The 16,170-nt window shown below is 43.8% G+C and overlaps 1 protein-coding gene across 1 annotated transcript in view; it reads left to right on the forward strand.

The window, feature by feature from the left end:
- Positions 1 to 10,710: 10,710 nt before the first annotated feature.
- COL28A1 (collagen type XXVIII alpha 1 chain) overlaps positions 10,711 to 16,170 on the forward strand; it is a 100,911-nt gene continuing 95,451 nt past the window's right edge. Inside the window, exons 1-2 of the mRNA XM_054991253.1 lie at positions 10,711 to 10,799; positions 11,744 to 11,912. Of these exons, the coding sequence (XP_054847228.1) occupies positions 11,783 to 11,912 (130 nt within the window). The 5' untranslated portion in view covers positions 10,711 to 10,799; positions 11,744 to 11,782. The remainder of the gene's footprint in view (positions 10,800 to 11,743; positions 11,913 to 16,170) is intronic.

Below are 16,170 nucleotides of genomic sequence, written 5' to 3' on the forward strand. Positions count from 1 at the left end.
TACCTGGAAGTGCATACTCTGATACAGAAGAGCCATCTGCTGCCTAATCTAGGGGGCAGGTTGTGGTCACAGAATATGTCCTTCTAAATTAAATAATGTAGAACTATAGGATTTACTATGGAGCACTTGAAAACAGCTTCTGAAGAGTTTCTGTTCTTGGTCCTGTAGATAGGGTCTGCAATGGATACCATATAGGCACATCATACCTAACTTACTCAATAAGTTGGCAACTAGAGATGGGCACAATCCACATTACGATCGGAAAAAACCCACGATAATGGCGATCGCGCGATCATGAACCGGCGGATCGTGATCGTCCACGGCCAACGATCCAGCGATCGGGAGGGGCCCAGACACTCAGGCGCCAGCAATCTATTCCCCTGGCAACAGAGCCAAGGGAATGCCTGAGCTGTGTTTGCCCTCCTTCTGTCACCCTGGAAACCCGAATGGAAGCCCAGCTTTCTTTGATCCGCAGGGCTTCCTTCCAACCACGGAGCAGCAAAGCAGTTACCAGTTGGGAGAAGACACCCAGGGGAGGGAGGGGGAAGGGGGTGTTCTGTAGCCATGGGCACTCCAATCTCATCCCTGCAAACCCTGATAGGCAGCTCTGATGGCCACAGACGAGCGGCCAGACCCCCCGCCCCCTGAGGGGAGGCAGCTCATCGCCGTGTCTCCGTGCCCGCCAGGCCCAGCAGCTGCCGCCACCACCCACCTTCCCACATAGCTGGGAATAGCAGCGCGCCCCACTTTGGCCTCCACGATCCACAATCCACGGATCGGGCACGGGAGATGATCGGTGTGGATCGTTAATTAGGGATCATCGCCGGCGCCGATCCACGATCATCTGGATCGTTAATTTATTTTGGATCGTGCCCACCTCTATTGGCAACATTTATTCAGTGTTCTCTTTCCTATTTAATATTATGATTCTCCTGTGTAAAATCAGATTTGTCTATATTTGTTGCTTATCAAACATTGATAGTGGATTATGCTGCTTACATGAGAGTTTTATAGTGTAAACCCAAGTAGAGTTGCACCCTTTTAAGTCCATTGAAGCGAATGTTTAGGAGTGCACTGCTAATCTGGGGAAAATTCTCCCCTCTGGTTCCATTCCAACTGTAACTGCATAACTAGTTCATCCATACTTGCATATTTGTAAAGAAATGCACTCTTCAGCAGCAATGTATGCATCCATTTATGCTTACAGTCAAGGCAGCATGTTAAGAGGCAACCCATGTGAAATTTGTTTTGAATATGCGCCCCAAGGCCCATTCTTTAAACTAGAAAGTGTTATGAAAGTAGTTTAATATGTTGTTGGTCTGGATGCCTAATCCAGCTTCCCTTTTTAAAATACAAACGTTTCAAGGGAAATGATCTGTCACATGAATAAGATTTGTGAGGCCGCAGCACCATGCCAATCCCTGCTTTCCATTAGCCACACGTTAAAAGCTGCCAGATTGGCAAGGGTCTATTGTGTGTAAAGAGGCCACCAGGAGGAACATTTCTGGAGGACCTGGGCACTGGCTGGATGTTATTATGTAATGTTAATTAAAATGTAAAATAACCACTAACATTTTTATGGACATTATATTGGTTTGCATACTATGAGATCAGCAAGCAAAGCACAGCTTATGGAGTAGCTCTCTCCCACCCACCCCCTTGCTGCAGCTCCCTGAGACCTCTGAAATTTTGCTTCTAGGATTCCTGGGACCCTCATGAACAGCAGAGAGTTCAAAGTGGGATCTATGCTGGGAGAGGAGCATCAGTGGAAATGCACCTCCCCACAATTGACGGACATAGGGCTCATTTCAAGGGGGAACACACAGGAACGCAGTTCTGGCAGTTCCCCAAAGAGGTCACATGTCAGATGGTCCCGCCCATCTGACTCTCGGCCATTTGGGCCTGTTTCAGCCTGGATTGGGGCCAAAACAGCCTGGTTTGGGCCTCTGACGGGTAGTGGATCACTCTTCCACTCAGCAGCGGCCCAATCTTGACCATTTTGGGCCCCTTTGCAGCCATTTTCAGCCCCCTTTTGCCATTTTAGGCCCAATTTTGCCCCTGAATGGCCAGGATTGGGTCCAAAACAGCTGGAATAGGTGATGTCAGGGGGTGTGGCATTTGCAAATCAGTTATGCTAATGAACCACTTCTGGCGATGGCAAGGGGTGTGGCATATGCTAATGAGTTATGCTAATGAATGATGCTAATGAGCTTCTCCAGCTTTTTTTCTACAAAATGACGCCTGGACATGATGTGTTGGGATAGAAGCCATTATAAATGCAATGCTTTTCTCTCTGGACAAACTAGGCCAACAGTTCCTATCCTCTTAAAAAAGCATCTTTCTGAAACATGTTACAGGACAACCCCAATTGCCTGTACAAGAAAGCTCTCCTGAATAATACAGTTTTGCAGAAAGGCAGGAGGGTGAGCCTTCCTGACTTCAGCAGGCAGGCCATTCCATAAGGCAGAACCACAACAGACAATGCATGTATATGGCCAGGATAGCACCTGCAGAAAGCCCTGCTCTGATTACCCAAGCTGTCATGGAGGAGAAAGGCGGTACCACAGATATGCGGGACCACGTCCATGAAGTATGTGATAGTCAATACCTTGAACTGAGCCTAGTTATCAATAGGCAGCTAGTGGAGTGGTCACAAAATGGAGTAATATGCATGCTCCAACTAGCTCCTGAGAATAACTGAGCTGCAGTGTTCTGCATCAACTGAAGTCTCTGAGTTGAGTCTTAGGGGAGACCAATGTAAAGTACATTACAATAGTGTAGTCTTGATGTTACTGAGGTGTGGTCCAGGAGGCCTGGTCAGCCATGTCAGTGTAGAGGGCCATCTTTCAGGCTAGGCTGAGTTGAAAGAAGAGTTTTTTTTCATCTGCCTTACCTTTTTTCTCCAACAGCAATGCTGGGTCCAGTACAACCCTGAAGCTCTTAACCACATCAGCAAGGTCAGCTGAGTCCCATCAAAAGCAGGAAGCACAATGCCTTTCAAGATCTCTACCTTTCTAACCAGCATTATGTCCATCTTGTCTGGCTTCAGTTTCAGTTTGCTCATTTTAAGCCATTATCCATAGCAGTTAGGCCTTGGCTCAAGATCTCTTACTGCATCACCAGGGGATTTAGATAGATTATAAAGCTGGGTGCCATCAGCATATTAATAACATCTAAGCCCAAAGCTAGCCACCAATGATTTCTCCCAAAGGCTTCATATAGGCATTGGGAAATAATGGAACCCCACAAGACTGCTCCCACACTGAAGATAGCTGGTCTCTGATGGCCATCCATTGATTCTGATCTGTGAGATATGATTTAAACCGGTCCAAGGCACATCCCCGGATACTTTTTTCTGCCACCAAATGCCTCAACAGGATGGCATGATCTACTGTATCAAAGGCTACAGATAGATCCAGTAGGAGCAACAAAGAAGCATACCCTTTATCTACATTCAGATGCAGGTCATCAGCTAAAGCTACCAGAGCTGTCTCTGTCCCATAGCCCAGCCTGAAGCTAGCCTGAAAAGCATCCAGAGTACATGAGTTCCAAGAAAACCTGGAGCTGGAGCTACTGCTTTCACAATCACTGTTCCTAGGAAGAGCAAATTAGAAACTGGGCGATAATTGACCACATCATTTGTCTATAGGGATTTTAAAATAATTTTTAGTAGTAGATGGTTAACCACCTTTGTGAGTGGCTGTGGGAAAGTGCCCCAAGGTAGTGACTGATTTATCAGCCGGGGCTTTTTCAGTCCTGGCACCAACCTTGTGTAACTCTTTGTCAGAGGACATCAGGGCCTGCCAAGATCTTATATCTTTCCAGTGAGCCTATAAGACAGAGATGTTCTGCCAAGCGTATGGTTGAGGCCAACCTAAGGTCTCCTCCCGACTAGTCTCGTGCTGGGTGGTGGTGGTGGGGGGTCCTATAATTTCCTGCCCCTCATGCGAAGTTGCAGTTGATATCATCAGTTGTACCCCCCACCCTTGGTTATGTGTGCTGTGAAGAGTGGATGAGGCTGCCATCTTGGGCTTGATTCTTCATATTATTGTTTGATTTAAATGTATTTAAATGTATTTATATGTTTTATCTTTGTATGATTCAATGCTGTAACCTGCCCTAAGCCTGCTTGTGGGGAGGGTGGGCTATAAATCTAATAATACTAATACTAATACTGACAATGACGACGACGACAATGGACATTGTAAGGTTTTGCATGTTTTTAATTTGGATTTTATTTCTGCTTGCTAATGTGGGTGTTTTGGTGGTTATTGCAGTGAGTTTAAATGAAGGCCTCTGAGGAAAGAAGGAGGGAGGCTGGATGGGTGAATGGTAGAGTTACCAGCTCCAGGTTTGGAAATTCCTCTAGATTTTGGAGATGGAGCCTGGAGAGAGTGGGGTTTGGGAAGGAGAGGGACCTCAGCATAGTATAATGTCACAGAAGTCACCTTCCAAAGCAGCCATTTTCTCCAGGGGAACTGATCTCTATTACCTGGAGATCAGTTGTATTTCTGAGAGATCTCCAGCCACCACCTGGAGTTTGGCAGCCCTAGTGGATGGAGTGCAATATGATTGGATGGTAGCTGTCCCCTAGAGGGTGGAGTGAATTGCTCTTTTTAGTTAGTATGCTGAGAGAAAATGTTAATTCTCGTTAAGTCTCACAAACTGTGGAGCCTGAGAGAGAGTTTGTGTCTGTGTTTCTGAGAGACAGTTGACCAACCAGGAGATTCTGGTTAAGTCAGTCTTTGGGTGTTTTAGAGTTTAGGATTCTGGCTAAATCATGCAAACTCTGTGTGCGTGCTTGGGGCAGTTTGTGTATATCTGATTGAGAGGTTATTCTGTCTAGGTCAAGCAAGCTGTGCGGAAAGGCCTGAGTAAATCTATATCTGTGTGGATTAGAAGAAAATTTATTCTGTTAGTGAAGACCTGTGTGGAAAATTACTGTGTGACTGCATCTGTGAAAATACCTTTAAGAAGGTATAACTATTTCCAAAACCACCAATCTTAAGAACTATTCTGAAATTAATACGCTTATCAAAACACTGCAACTTACATGCTTATGTACTTACAAATAAATTTTACTTTTGTTTCAGAAAAAAACCCTCCTTTTTACTTCACAGCCACCATCAGGTACTGACTGTTCTGTCACGCTACCATCTATAACAGAGCCTTCTGTAGTACCAGTTAAGCAGAAGAGATCTAAGGCGAAAGGCTTTGATGGCAATGAAAACCTTTGGGGGAAGCAGCAATATATAGGTCACACAAACAAAAAAGGAGGTAAAATCCTGGGTAGAGAACACCTGAAGTGCTCTCTCTCTCTCTCTCTCTCTCTGAGACAAAAGTTTAAGGTAATATATGAAGAAACTGAATTAAATGTTTAAGGTTAAAAAACAACATGTCATTATAGACATCAAGAGCTCAGTAATGTGGTTTTTACATGATTTGGAAAATATTCTTTATACTTTGCAAAAGTATCACAACTAATTATCTTTTCCTGAGACAAAAATAGGAGTCAAGGGATATAAAGATACCTTAAACAACTGGGTACCTTAAAGACCAATTAGATTTTTCCAGGGGATGAGCATTTGAGAGTCAGCTATCCACCTGAAACTTGAAACAACTGGGAAAGTTGGCAGGAGGTTTGGGTAGTAAGTGCAGATTCCCAAACCAGCCAAAGTAAGGGGAGATCTTCTAAGGAGAGGAGATTGTCCCTTCCCAGTTGAAACAGGAAGATAGCTCTGGAGAGAGATCCCAGGTCAGGTGTGGTGGAGGAGTCTGAGGAGACCTCCAGATTCAGATTCAGGACTGAAGAGCTCTGGTACGTGCAGAGAAGGGGCTTGGGGTACTAAAAAGAAGTGAAGGAGAATACTAAAAAGAAAGTATACTCAAGTGCTTGGGGGAAGAAACAAGGGAAACAAAGCCTAACAACAGAAGCCTTAAGTAACAGTGAAGAGCCTAAAACTGAAGTCTGTGCATATTCTGAATGTTACCTCAGTGATGTATATCCTACTATATAAAAGAGTAAGTGTGTTCCAGATGACTCACTTTCTACCCTGGTGCACCACCAGAGGATGCTGCCGTGGAGGGAAGCCCAGACAAAGTAGCCTGTCCCTCCAGAGAGCATGCCATGGTGGGAAGCCCAGACTGGGATCAGAAGCAGAGCAGGTGGCAATGCCTGCCCCCTGCCTTCACCCAGCTGGGACAAAGAGTGGAGCAGGTAGCAATACCTACCCACCCTTCAACCTGCCAGAATCAGGCACAGAGCAGGTGGCAATGCCCTCCCCCCTTCAACCTGGTGGAATCAGGCGCAGAGCAGGCAGCAATGACCACTCCCTCCTTCACCCAGCTGGGATTAGGAACGGAGCAGGTGGCAAAGCCCGCCCCCCGCCTTCACCCCGCTGGAATCAGTCTTGGAGCAGGCAGCAATGCCCGCCCCCCTTCACCCGGAAGGGATCAGGAGTGGAGCAGGTGGCAATGCTCGCCTCCACCTTCACACAGCTGGGATGAGGCATGGAGTAGGAGGCAAAGCTTGCCCCTCTTCACCCGGCCAGGAACAGACATGGAGGAGGCGACAATGCCTGCCCCCTTCACCTGGCCAGAATCAGGCACGGAGCAGGAGGTAATGCCCTCCCTCATTACCCAGCTGTGATCAGGAACGGAGCAGGTGGCAACACCCGCCCCTCCTTTACCCGGCTGTGATCAGGAGCGGAGTAGGTGGCAATGCCCACTCCCCCTTCATCTGGCCAGGATCAGGAGCTGAGCAGGTGGCAGTGCCTCCCCTTCACCCAACAGGGTTCAGGAGCAGAGCACACGGCAATGTCCGCCTGCCCGCCTCCCCCTTCTAGAGCTCATTGTATTTTTTCCCACAATGGGTTTTGTTGCTAGTATGTTAATAATAATAAAAATGTTTGATTTATGTACTGCCATCCAGGACAAGCCAATGCCCACTCAAAGCTGTTTGCAAAGTGTGTTATAATTATCCTCACAATCACCCTGTGAGGTGGGTGGGGTTATGAGAGCTCCGAGAAGCTGTGACTAACTCAAGGTCACCCAGCAGGCTTCAAGCGGAGGAGTAGGGAATCAAACCAATTCTCCAGATTAGAGTCATGCTGCTCTTAACCACCACACCAAACTGTTGAATTGTACCCCAAAAAGCTCCAACTCCTAATTTCACCTAACCTTTCCTCATTAATTTAAATAAACTCCTTAGTTATTTTTGAGGTTTTAAAATGCCTCTGGTGCCATTTCTGTGGTTCATGGATGAGGGAACGTCATACTACCCGTCCTCCCTGGCCACCCGTGCAGGCTTGGTGGAGGACCACATAACGAGGCTGAGTTAACTGGAACAGATACACCACATCATTTTCTTCCAACAACACCAGGCAGCACTGTCCTCAGCCCCATATCTACCAGTTCTCATCTGCACTGAAATAATGCGTTCATCACTCATCCTGCTCTACGTAATGATTGCGCCCAGCACTACTAATAAACTCCTACACACCCTCCACATTCTACATGCCAGTGTCCACAGAGAAGCCATATGGCCAAAAGAAACTCACTTACCATTTGCAGTGAGATCGAAGTGTGGTCAAGCAGATGCTGTGGGTGATATTTCAAGATATCTCATTTTTTGTGCCAGTGCAATAATTTTTAGCAGTGAGCATCAGGAATATTTTCATTAGCCAATAAGCTGCAGATTTGGATCTAATGCTATTGGGCATACAATAACTTTTTTTGGAGGGGGATGTACTTGTATTGCCTGACCCCCACAGGTGATGGTGGGCAGTACTTGATCTCCCCATAAGGGAAATGCATAAGTTTTACTTTAAGAAGTTACAGCAGAAGCGTAAAAAGCAAACATACTATTGTTTAACTGTATCATTATGATTCTGACTTAAATGTCCGTTAGAAACAGCTTGGTTTCACATAATGTTGCTTCTATTTTTTTAATTGGTATATTTAAGGATACATTTCCCCCTTGGTGGTTTACAGTGCAATCCTAAGCAGAGTTACACCCTTCTAAGTCCACTGAAGTCAATGGGCTTAGAAGAGTGTACCCTGTCTGGGATTGCACGGTCAGGCTCCTTTTTGATTTAGGTGTTGAGTCTTTTGACATTGTCATGGTGTTCTATTTTATTTTAATGTGATTTATTGAAAGCTAAAAATAAGGAAGTTGAGTGCCTGTAGGGAAACATTGTGGGGGTGGGGGGGAGATAAACAATTTGGAGATTTCCCACATAAACCTAAATCTCTCCTTCCAAGATTTTAGTATCTCCTTAGGCTAGGGTTTGAACAAGCAAATTTCACCATTTTCCTCTCTGCCAAGCCCTGAATAACTGGTCTCAATTACTTTCAACATTCTGCGTCTCCTTGAGTATGCTCTGTCCTCACAGGCCATTCTGGCATTGTTCCCACCCTTTTCTTTTACTTAATTTAACAAAGTCCACATCCAAACAGAAGCACTGTAGGCACATCTCCCCATAGCTTTGCATAGTGCTGGATCAAGGCACTTGTGTCCTCAGGACACAGGAAAGATGTCGGTGCACTCAATGGTGCCCATGGGCATCACGTTGGGGACCTCTGTTCTAAGATCTCTCTTAGATCCCATCAGGGTGTATATGTGTGCATGTTATGTGCAATCAGGTTGCTTTCGAGTTCTGACTTATGGAAACCCTGTGAATGAATGTCCTCCAAATCATCCTGACATTGACAGCTTTGCTCAGGTCTTGCAAAGTGGAGGCCATTGCTTCCTTTATTGAGTTAATTCATCTCAGGTTGGGTCTTCCTCATTTCCTACTGCCTTCAACTTTTCCTAGCATTATTGTATTTTCCAGTCAGTCTTGTCTTCCCATGATGTGACCAATGTATGATACGTGACGTTATTGTGTTTTTTTTTTTGCTCCAGATAGTCTCACTTTACACTTATATTGAAGCTCATTTCTACTCTTTTGACCTCTCACCCCATGTGGAGAAATGCTTTTAGAGCTCTTCACAATCCACTTTGGTTTTCATCATCCTGAGTAATTCGTTATCATCCAAAAACTTGGTTACTTCACTGCTCACTTCCATTTGCAAACTGTTTATGAACAAATTAAATAGCACCTGTCCAAGTAGAAATCCCTGAGAGACCTCTTTACTTTCTTTCCCCTATTGTAAGAACTGTCCATTTATTCCTAGTCTTCGCTTCCTTTCACTTACCCGCTTATAAATTCTCTTATCCCACCCTCTTAGTATTGTCATCCTCAAGGTGGACACTGAAGGTCTCCCAGAATTACAACTAAACTCCAGATGACATAAATCAATTCCCTTGATGGAAAAATGATTGTTATAGAGGGTGGACTTTATGACATAATACCCCACTGTAGTCGCTTCCCATGCTCCACCCCCAAATTACCAAGAATTTCCCCACCTGGTGTTGGTAACCTTACACCCTCTTATCCCATGACTTTTCAGTTTACTCAGGATTCTTTGGAGAGGGATTTTGTTAAGAGCTTCTTGCAAGTCCAAATATATAATATCTACTATATACTTAAGCACTCGTGTTTATTGATTAGGTTGGACTTAAGCAGGCTTAACTCTGTGTTGTGGCCATAATGGGCCACACAGAGCCCATTCGTGGGGAGGGCGAGATATAAGTCAAAACAAACAAACAAACAAACAAATAATATACATATTAAAGTGAAACTCTGAAATCTGGTAAATCTTGATATTTACCTGTGGACATTAACAATCTGATAAAAGATTGAAAACACAGAGGTACACTGTGAAAGTTGATAGTCATCTAAATGTGATTGCCCGCATTCATTGTTGTATGTCCAAAAGCAGGGGAAAATTTATTTATTTTTACACACTGGATCAGATCCACCCCTCTTTTTCATTGTCTCACCTAATTCCCCTCCTTACTGCAGCTTCCAGTTGACATGCATGTCTCGTGATGATAATGATAATGATAATGATAATGATAATGATAATAGATTTATATACCACCCTTCAGGACAACTTAACGCCCACTCAGAGTGGTTTACAAAGTATGTTGTTATTATTATCCCCACAACAATCACCCTGTGAGGTGGGTGTGGCTGAGAGAGCTCTGGAAGAACTATGACAGACCCAAGATTATTCAGCTGGCTTCAGCTGGAGGAGTGGGGGAAAACTCAGTTCTCCAGATTAGAGTCCCGCTGCTCTTAACCACTACACCAAACTGGCTCTCAGAAGATCCTCAGCAGAGTTCTTTTGGAGATCAAAAAGAGAAACCCCTTCCCCATTTCACCAGCAGAAAAACTGATTTGATCCAACCCTTTCTCAAAATTTGTCTGGGATTGTCAACATTGACGTGTGAATTTTGGATGTTTGGCATGACATATTTATTATATGATTGTTTCTTGATGTTTCCTACAGGAAGTGTCCTTCAATAATATCACAATGCTAGGGTATAGAAGCACAGAAGGATAGAGAAATTAATAGAAGTCATTGGCAAGGATTGTTTATTCATTTACATAATATCAAGCTGGTTGTTTGTAAAGAATTCTCTCATATCAGCTGTTCCTTTAAAGTTAATGCTCCCACCCAGATTTCTAGACCTGGCTAAATGCCTAACCACTCTGCATTAACTTGGACTAATAAAATGTGACTAAAGGACCATGAAAGATCCAGATGTAAAGTGCTCTGATTTGCACCAAGACAAATTATTTATTTAAAAGATGGTACCCTTTAACATCAAAAAATAGGAATTCACTCTCCAGTTAATATTTGTGAGTAGATTATTTAATCTGCAGTGTGTTGATGCTGTGCTGTGCAAGGTAAGACAACATAACTTCTTGGCATGGAAGTTGAAATGAAAAGTGATATTGTTAAAATTAGGTTGTCACTGATTTTCTGTCTTTGGGGAAAGACTGAATTAATTATATCAAAGTTTTGAGTGGAATTTAGCAATAATACTTAAATCAGATTTAAGTGAAAGAAATTGTTCATTGTAATGTTGTAATGTTGTCTCCAAAGTATTTCTCTAACCAGCAAAAATTTCTGGGCATATTTGCTATGATTTTTAGTAATCAGTATGTCGGGGAAATCTTTTAACAGTCATCTAAGAGACACATGGTAATGCAGAAGTTATAAGTGGGCCAAACAGGAATAATAATGTTATTTTTTTGCTAGTTTTATGGATAGTTTTGTAGATAATTTGCTAGAACAATAGATTAAAAATAGTTGTGGTCATTCACAATTTACTTTTTAAAATACAGAGTGATAAAAATTAAGAGGCATGCATGAAAATTTTTATTACTATGTCTATTTAGAGAATGTAGTTTAAAGACACACTCAGAGAGACATTCAAGTTGTCTTATTTATATCAGGGATGCTAGAAAAGTGTTCTAAGCAGAATATAGTTAAACTTAGGCTGAGAAATTCTCAGCCTTGTACATCTGCTAGAGTCAAATGACAATGCAGTTGTTTAGATGGATAAATAAACAATATTTATGAATGTTTAAAGTGTAAGAAATAATATGAACATTCTTAATCAATATTCCATTCTTAAAACATGCTCTAATAAATAATGTATGAACCAAAGCTGCAAACTTGCTGCATTAAAGAAAAATCAGTAAATTTTAAGTATTAATATTTTAATATAAAACCCTTTTAAGATTTTATAATCCAGTTATCAAAGGTATCCTACACAAACTTTTATCATGCTTACATAGGTTTATTAATATGTATATTAATAGCTATTTTTGTTTTGCATTAATAGGAACTGTGAGCAATCCTTGGATTTTGGATTCCAGTCACTATGTGGAAAAAACATTCTGTCTTTTGCCTTTTTGTTTTGGCTGTTGCTACCAATTGTATAGTGTATGGACAAACCAGAAGAAAGGGACAAAGGCCAAGTTCTCTTCTAGCAAGACAAGACAATCTTCAGGGTAAAGCATTTTCCTAGAACTTGTTCTATGAAATGTTTCCAAGCCTAGTGGAATAATTTTTGTGGAAATTTTGTATAAGCATTTTGTATCTTTGGTAATGAGTCCTGGATTCTCTGGGGTTGTATGTTTCCCATCAATATTGGATGACAAAGAGCTTTATTATTCTCTCCTAAATGGGCATCTCTTTGTACATAAAGAAACTCAACAGAATTTTTTCATGGAATGTACAGTTAGAAACTGTTTACAGTACAGCCAGAATGATCTGGAAGGCATCCTGATTGCTAGATAATCCAACATATAAGAGAAATTGTACTGTTTATGTGCTGTCGAAAAAGTGAGGCACAGATTTGTAAGATCTTCAGTCTATGGGTTGGGGCTTTCAGACAGGTCACAAAGCCCCATCTGCTAGATCTCAAGCCTCTAGAGAGCTGACTTTTTTTTTTTGGCTGCTTTTGGAAGAACCCGCCCCCCCCGCCCTCCCCCCCATGTGCATGCCAGGGCACTATGCCTCCTGCCTGTGCTTGTATGGCTGCTGAGAGGAGCAGCAGGCTGGTGAGGCAAGGTCATTCAGTAATGGAGATTATTTCCTTTTAGCATAAACAGGTTCAGAAACCTTCCTTTGCATTGAAGCTCTTAGGGCTAAATTACAAGTTCGGGTTTCTAATGAGATGGGTTTGGGTTAGGGATGTGCATTCAGATATTTCCAGTCTGAATATGTATCAGAAAAATACCTCACTGGTATTTTCCAGATCTATTGGGGATTTTTGGGGGGATACTGAAACATTAGATCAAAAAATTATGGAAATATTCATGAATATACAAGAATATCCAGGCCGAGCATTTTAAAACTTTTAAACATTTTTCAGCATATGTGTGTGTCAGTGCCTTCTTGCTAGATTCATTTGGATTGGATTCTCTGGGTTGACATTGGATCAGTTGAGCTTGCCGCATTGGCATGTGAGTTTTCTGGGATACTCTGGTTTGAACTTGGTTCTATTGGTGTGTTGGTTTTCTGTTGGCTTCTTTGCCTGTTCAGGAACCTGTAAAATTGGACCTCTTGATTCAATCTACTTGAAACTTTGTGAATCTTTAGTGGACAGGAAAGACTATGCTCCCTGCAATTTAGGTGTTAATTGCTTGAAAAACAGCCACTCCAGCCCTCTATAAAGACTCTGCATGAGGAATAATTGACACCCCCCCAACCAGCTTGGAAGGCCACTGCAGGGTGTGTGTATGTGCATGTGGGGTGGTTGTGTGGAATGGCTCCTGCCTTCCCTCCAAGCTGTTTCCCCTGCCAAAATAGCATTGTGGGGGGGAGTTATTTACTCATTTCTGCTGTTTCATTTGCACAGAATACTCCACATGGAGTAGCAAAAATGAGGAAATAACTTGCCCTTCAGCACTGTTTTGACATGAGAAAATGACTTGGGGGGGCAGGAGCCCTTCCTCTTCTCTGTTATGTTTTTAAAGCCATTCCCCTCAGCTAACATGCATCTGTGGGGAACTCAAGTTGGGCCCAGATTATCTAACTTATTAAAAACCCAGACATGTAGTTTGGCCCTGTCTCTCCTCACGCGACCATCACCCATCCTTGCCAACCAGGTGTCCAATGCTCTATACACAGTGACGCTTTTGGAAGAATTTTTTTTCCAGTTGTGAGGCCCCATACAGTAAATGCAGGTGGGAAGTATTGGATGACTTTCAGGGATAATGTGTGGCATTCAGGCGTGGGCCATCATTCCTAGAGGGTAGGGTCAGGCCATGCTGCAGCCTCAAACATGTTGGGGGAGGCACCAGCCCATGTGTGAGAGGAACGAAGGAGGTGGCTGTGGTCGAGCAAGCTGGGGCCGCATCCTCTGTTCCTCCAGGCCATTTGAGCAGGGCTGTGTCAGGGAGACTGGGCTATACCGAGCAAGGAGAGCTTTTGCAGGAAGCAGGGGTCTCTCTGAAACTGTTTGGTTTTTTATGGTATACCCTCTAGTTCTTGGTTTGTGTTTCCTGTCCCTACCTCTCTTGTTCTTATGCTCACTGTCCTACCCTGTACACCTCAGAAAAAAATTCTAGTCCTATTCAGTCATATGGTCATTATGTCACATGACTTCATGTCACTGGCATGTCATCCCATATTTGCTGCTCAATGAGCCCTTTTCTACCACCTGGGAGTTCAGGGGGAAGCCTGGATCTAGAAAGATGGACAGAGCTATTAAGATATTCTGTACACTGGAATAATTAAGACACTTCAATTGCTGAAGCTTGTGGAACAGAGATTCCACATCAATTAATGTATAATAATTTTTAAGGTTGTTATTTAACAGTCCTGACTAGAGATGGGCACAAACAGCAATACAAACAAAAAAAAGCCCCAAATAGCCCAATCTGCTGTTTGCGAACAAGCTGTTCATGAGGCCCCATTCTAAACGGAACAGGTGGTCGTTGCAAGCGTCGTTTGTTGCTGTTCCTTCGTCAAGCCAGACAGGCACCTGCAATCAATTCCCTTGGCAACTTAGGCAGGGATTGTCTGAACTCTGTCTGAATGCCTGCTGTAGCCCTGGAAACCCCAATCTAAGCCCAATTTAGCTTCCTTTCAAGTGTGGAACTCCAAATTTGTTACAAGGGAGCAAAGAGCAGGGGGGAGGGGGGCTCCCAGCTCTGGCTTAGTTTGCAGACAGTGGAGAGGGAGAGAGTTGCTGTTGGCATTTTGATAGAGAGTGCATTGGAGCTTGAATTTTCTCTGTGTGTGGTGGGATAGGGATCAACCCCTTCAAGTTCCAGGGCTGCTGCCAGGCTCCGGGGCCACGCTATTATTTATTATTGGTACTCTTCCTGGTGCCTGCTCAGGTCAGGTTTCTGGGAGTGGTGCAGTAGGGATATTGACTTGGATGATGGCTGGAGGAGGCCTGCTGGCCCCCACGAACAGCCAACCACAAACATGTTCATGAACAGGATCATGTTCGTGGTTATTCGTGAGTCCCTGTTCATGGATGGCAATGAACAACGAACATCATATTTGGTTTTTTTTTTCTGTTTGTGCCCATCTCTAGTCCTGACCTGGATTGCACAGGCTAGCCTGGTACCATCAAACAGGGCTTTTTTCTGGGAAAAGAGGTGGTGGAACTCAGTGGGTTGCCAGCACAGGACCACACAACGATGTCACTTTGGGTCATCTGGAACAAGGGGGGAGTTTTTTAAAGTTTAAATCGCCCTCGGCAAAAATGGTCACATGGCTGGTGGCCCTGCCCCTGATCTCCAAACAGAGGGGAGTTTAGATTGCCCTCCATGCTGCTCCAGTGGCGCGGAGGGCAACCTAAACTCCCCTCTGTCTGGAGATCAGGGGGCGGGGCCACCAGCCATGTGACCATTTTCAAGAGGTGCCGGAACTCCGTTCCACCGCATTCCAGCTGAAAAAAAGCCCTGCCATCAAATCTTAGAAGCTAAGTAAGGTTGGCCCAGGTTAGTACTTAGATGGGAGACCACCAATGAAGTCCAGGGTCATTGTGCACAGGCAAGCAGTGGCAAACCACCTCTGAACATCTCTTGCTATAAGTTGCCTGAGTTTCCAGCACCAATGTGAAAGTAATCTAAATACTGCATCACAGAAAGAGGGTTTATTTCTGCTGGATTCATCTGCCAACATCTCTGCACTCAGCCAGATCTCTGAAAAAGCCCTTGTGCTTACGATCTATATGTGCATAGTCCTGTCCTCACAATCCTTTCCTTACAAGAGCTAAAGTTGACCTTTTTCATGGGGTGACTGAGAGAATGGGTTTCATTCATGCTTATGTTTCAACTTATCAATATATCTGAATGAGGAAGCATTTTTGTCCCCCTGAGTCAGGTTGACTAATGGTCTTGATATCTTTTCCAGTCTTCCTCTGTAGATTGCACCTTGATTTATGTATTCAGTTGGACAGTGACACAATAGTATTGTGAGAAGCATGGCAAGTTCCCTTCTCCCAGTCACCATTCAGATGGTTGCCTCCAGTGTGAACTGGACCCTGCATGAGAACAGCAGATCACACAGAGGCCTAGCCTCTGTGGGGGAATCACATGAACTCATGTTGCATGATGGAAGGGCCTTGTTCATCCTCAGAAATATGTGCATGGTGGAGGGGAGGGCTTCATGTTGCTATTTCTCAGTTGTATGCTAACACTCTGCTCAGCCAAGAAGACTTCCTCCATCAGAAGGGGATCTTCTTAAGTGGTTCCACACTGGCCTGTGCCCTACCACTCAGCTAAGAAAAATTTGAAGACATTGGCT

The sequence above is a fragment of the Eublepharis macularius genome, chromosome 11, assembly GCF_028583425.1.
Source record: "Eublepharis macularius isolate TG4126 chromosome 11, MPM_Emac_v1.0, whole genome shotgun sequence".
Classification (NCBI taxonomy): Eukaryota; Metazoa; Chordata; class Lepidosauria; order Squamata; family Eublepharidae; genus Eublepharis; species Eublepharis macularius.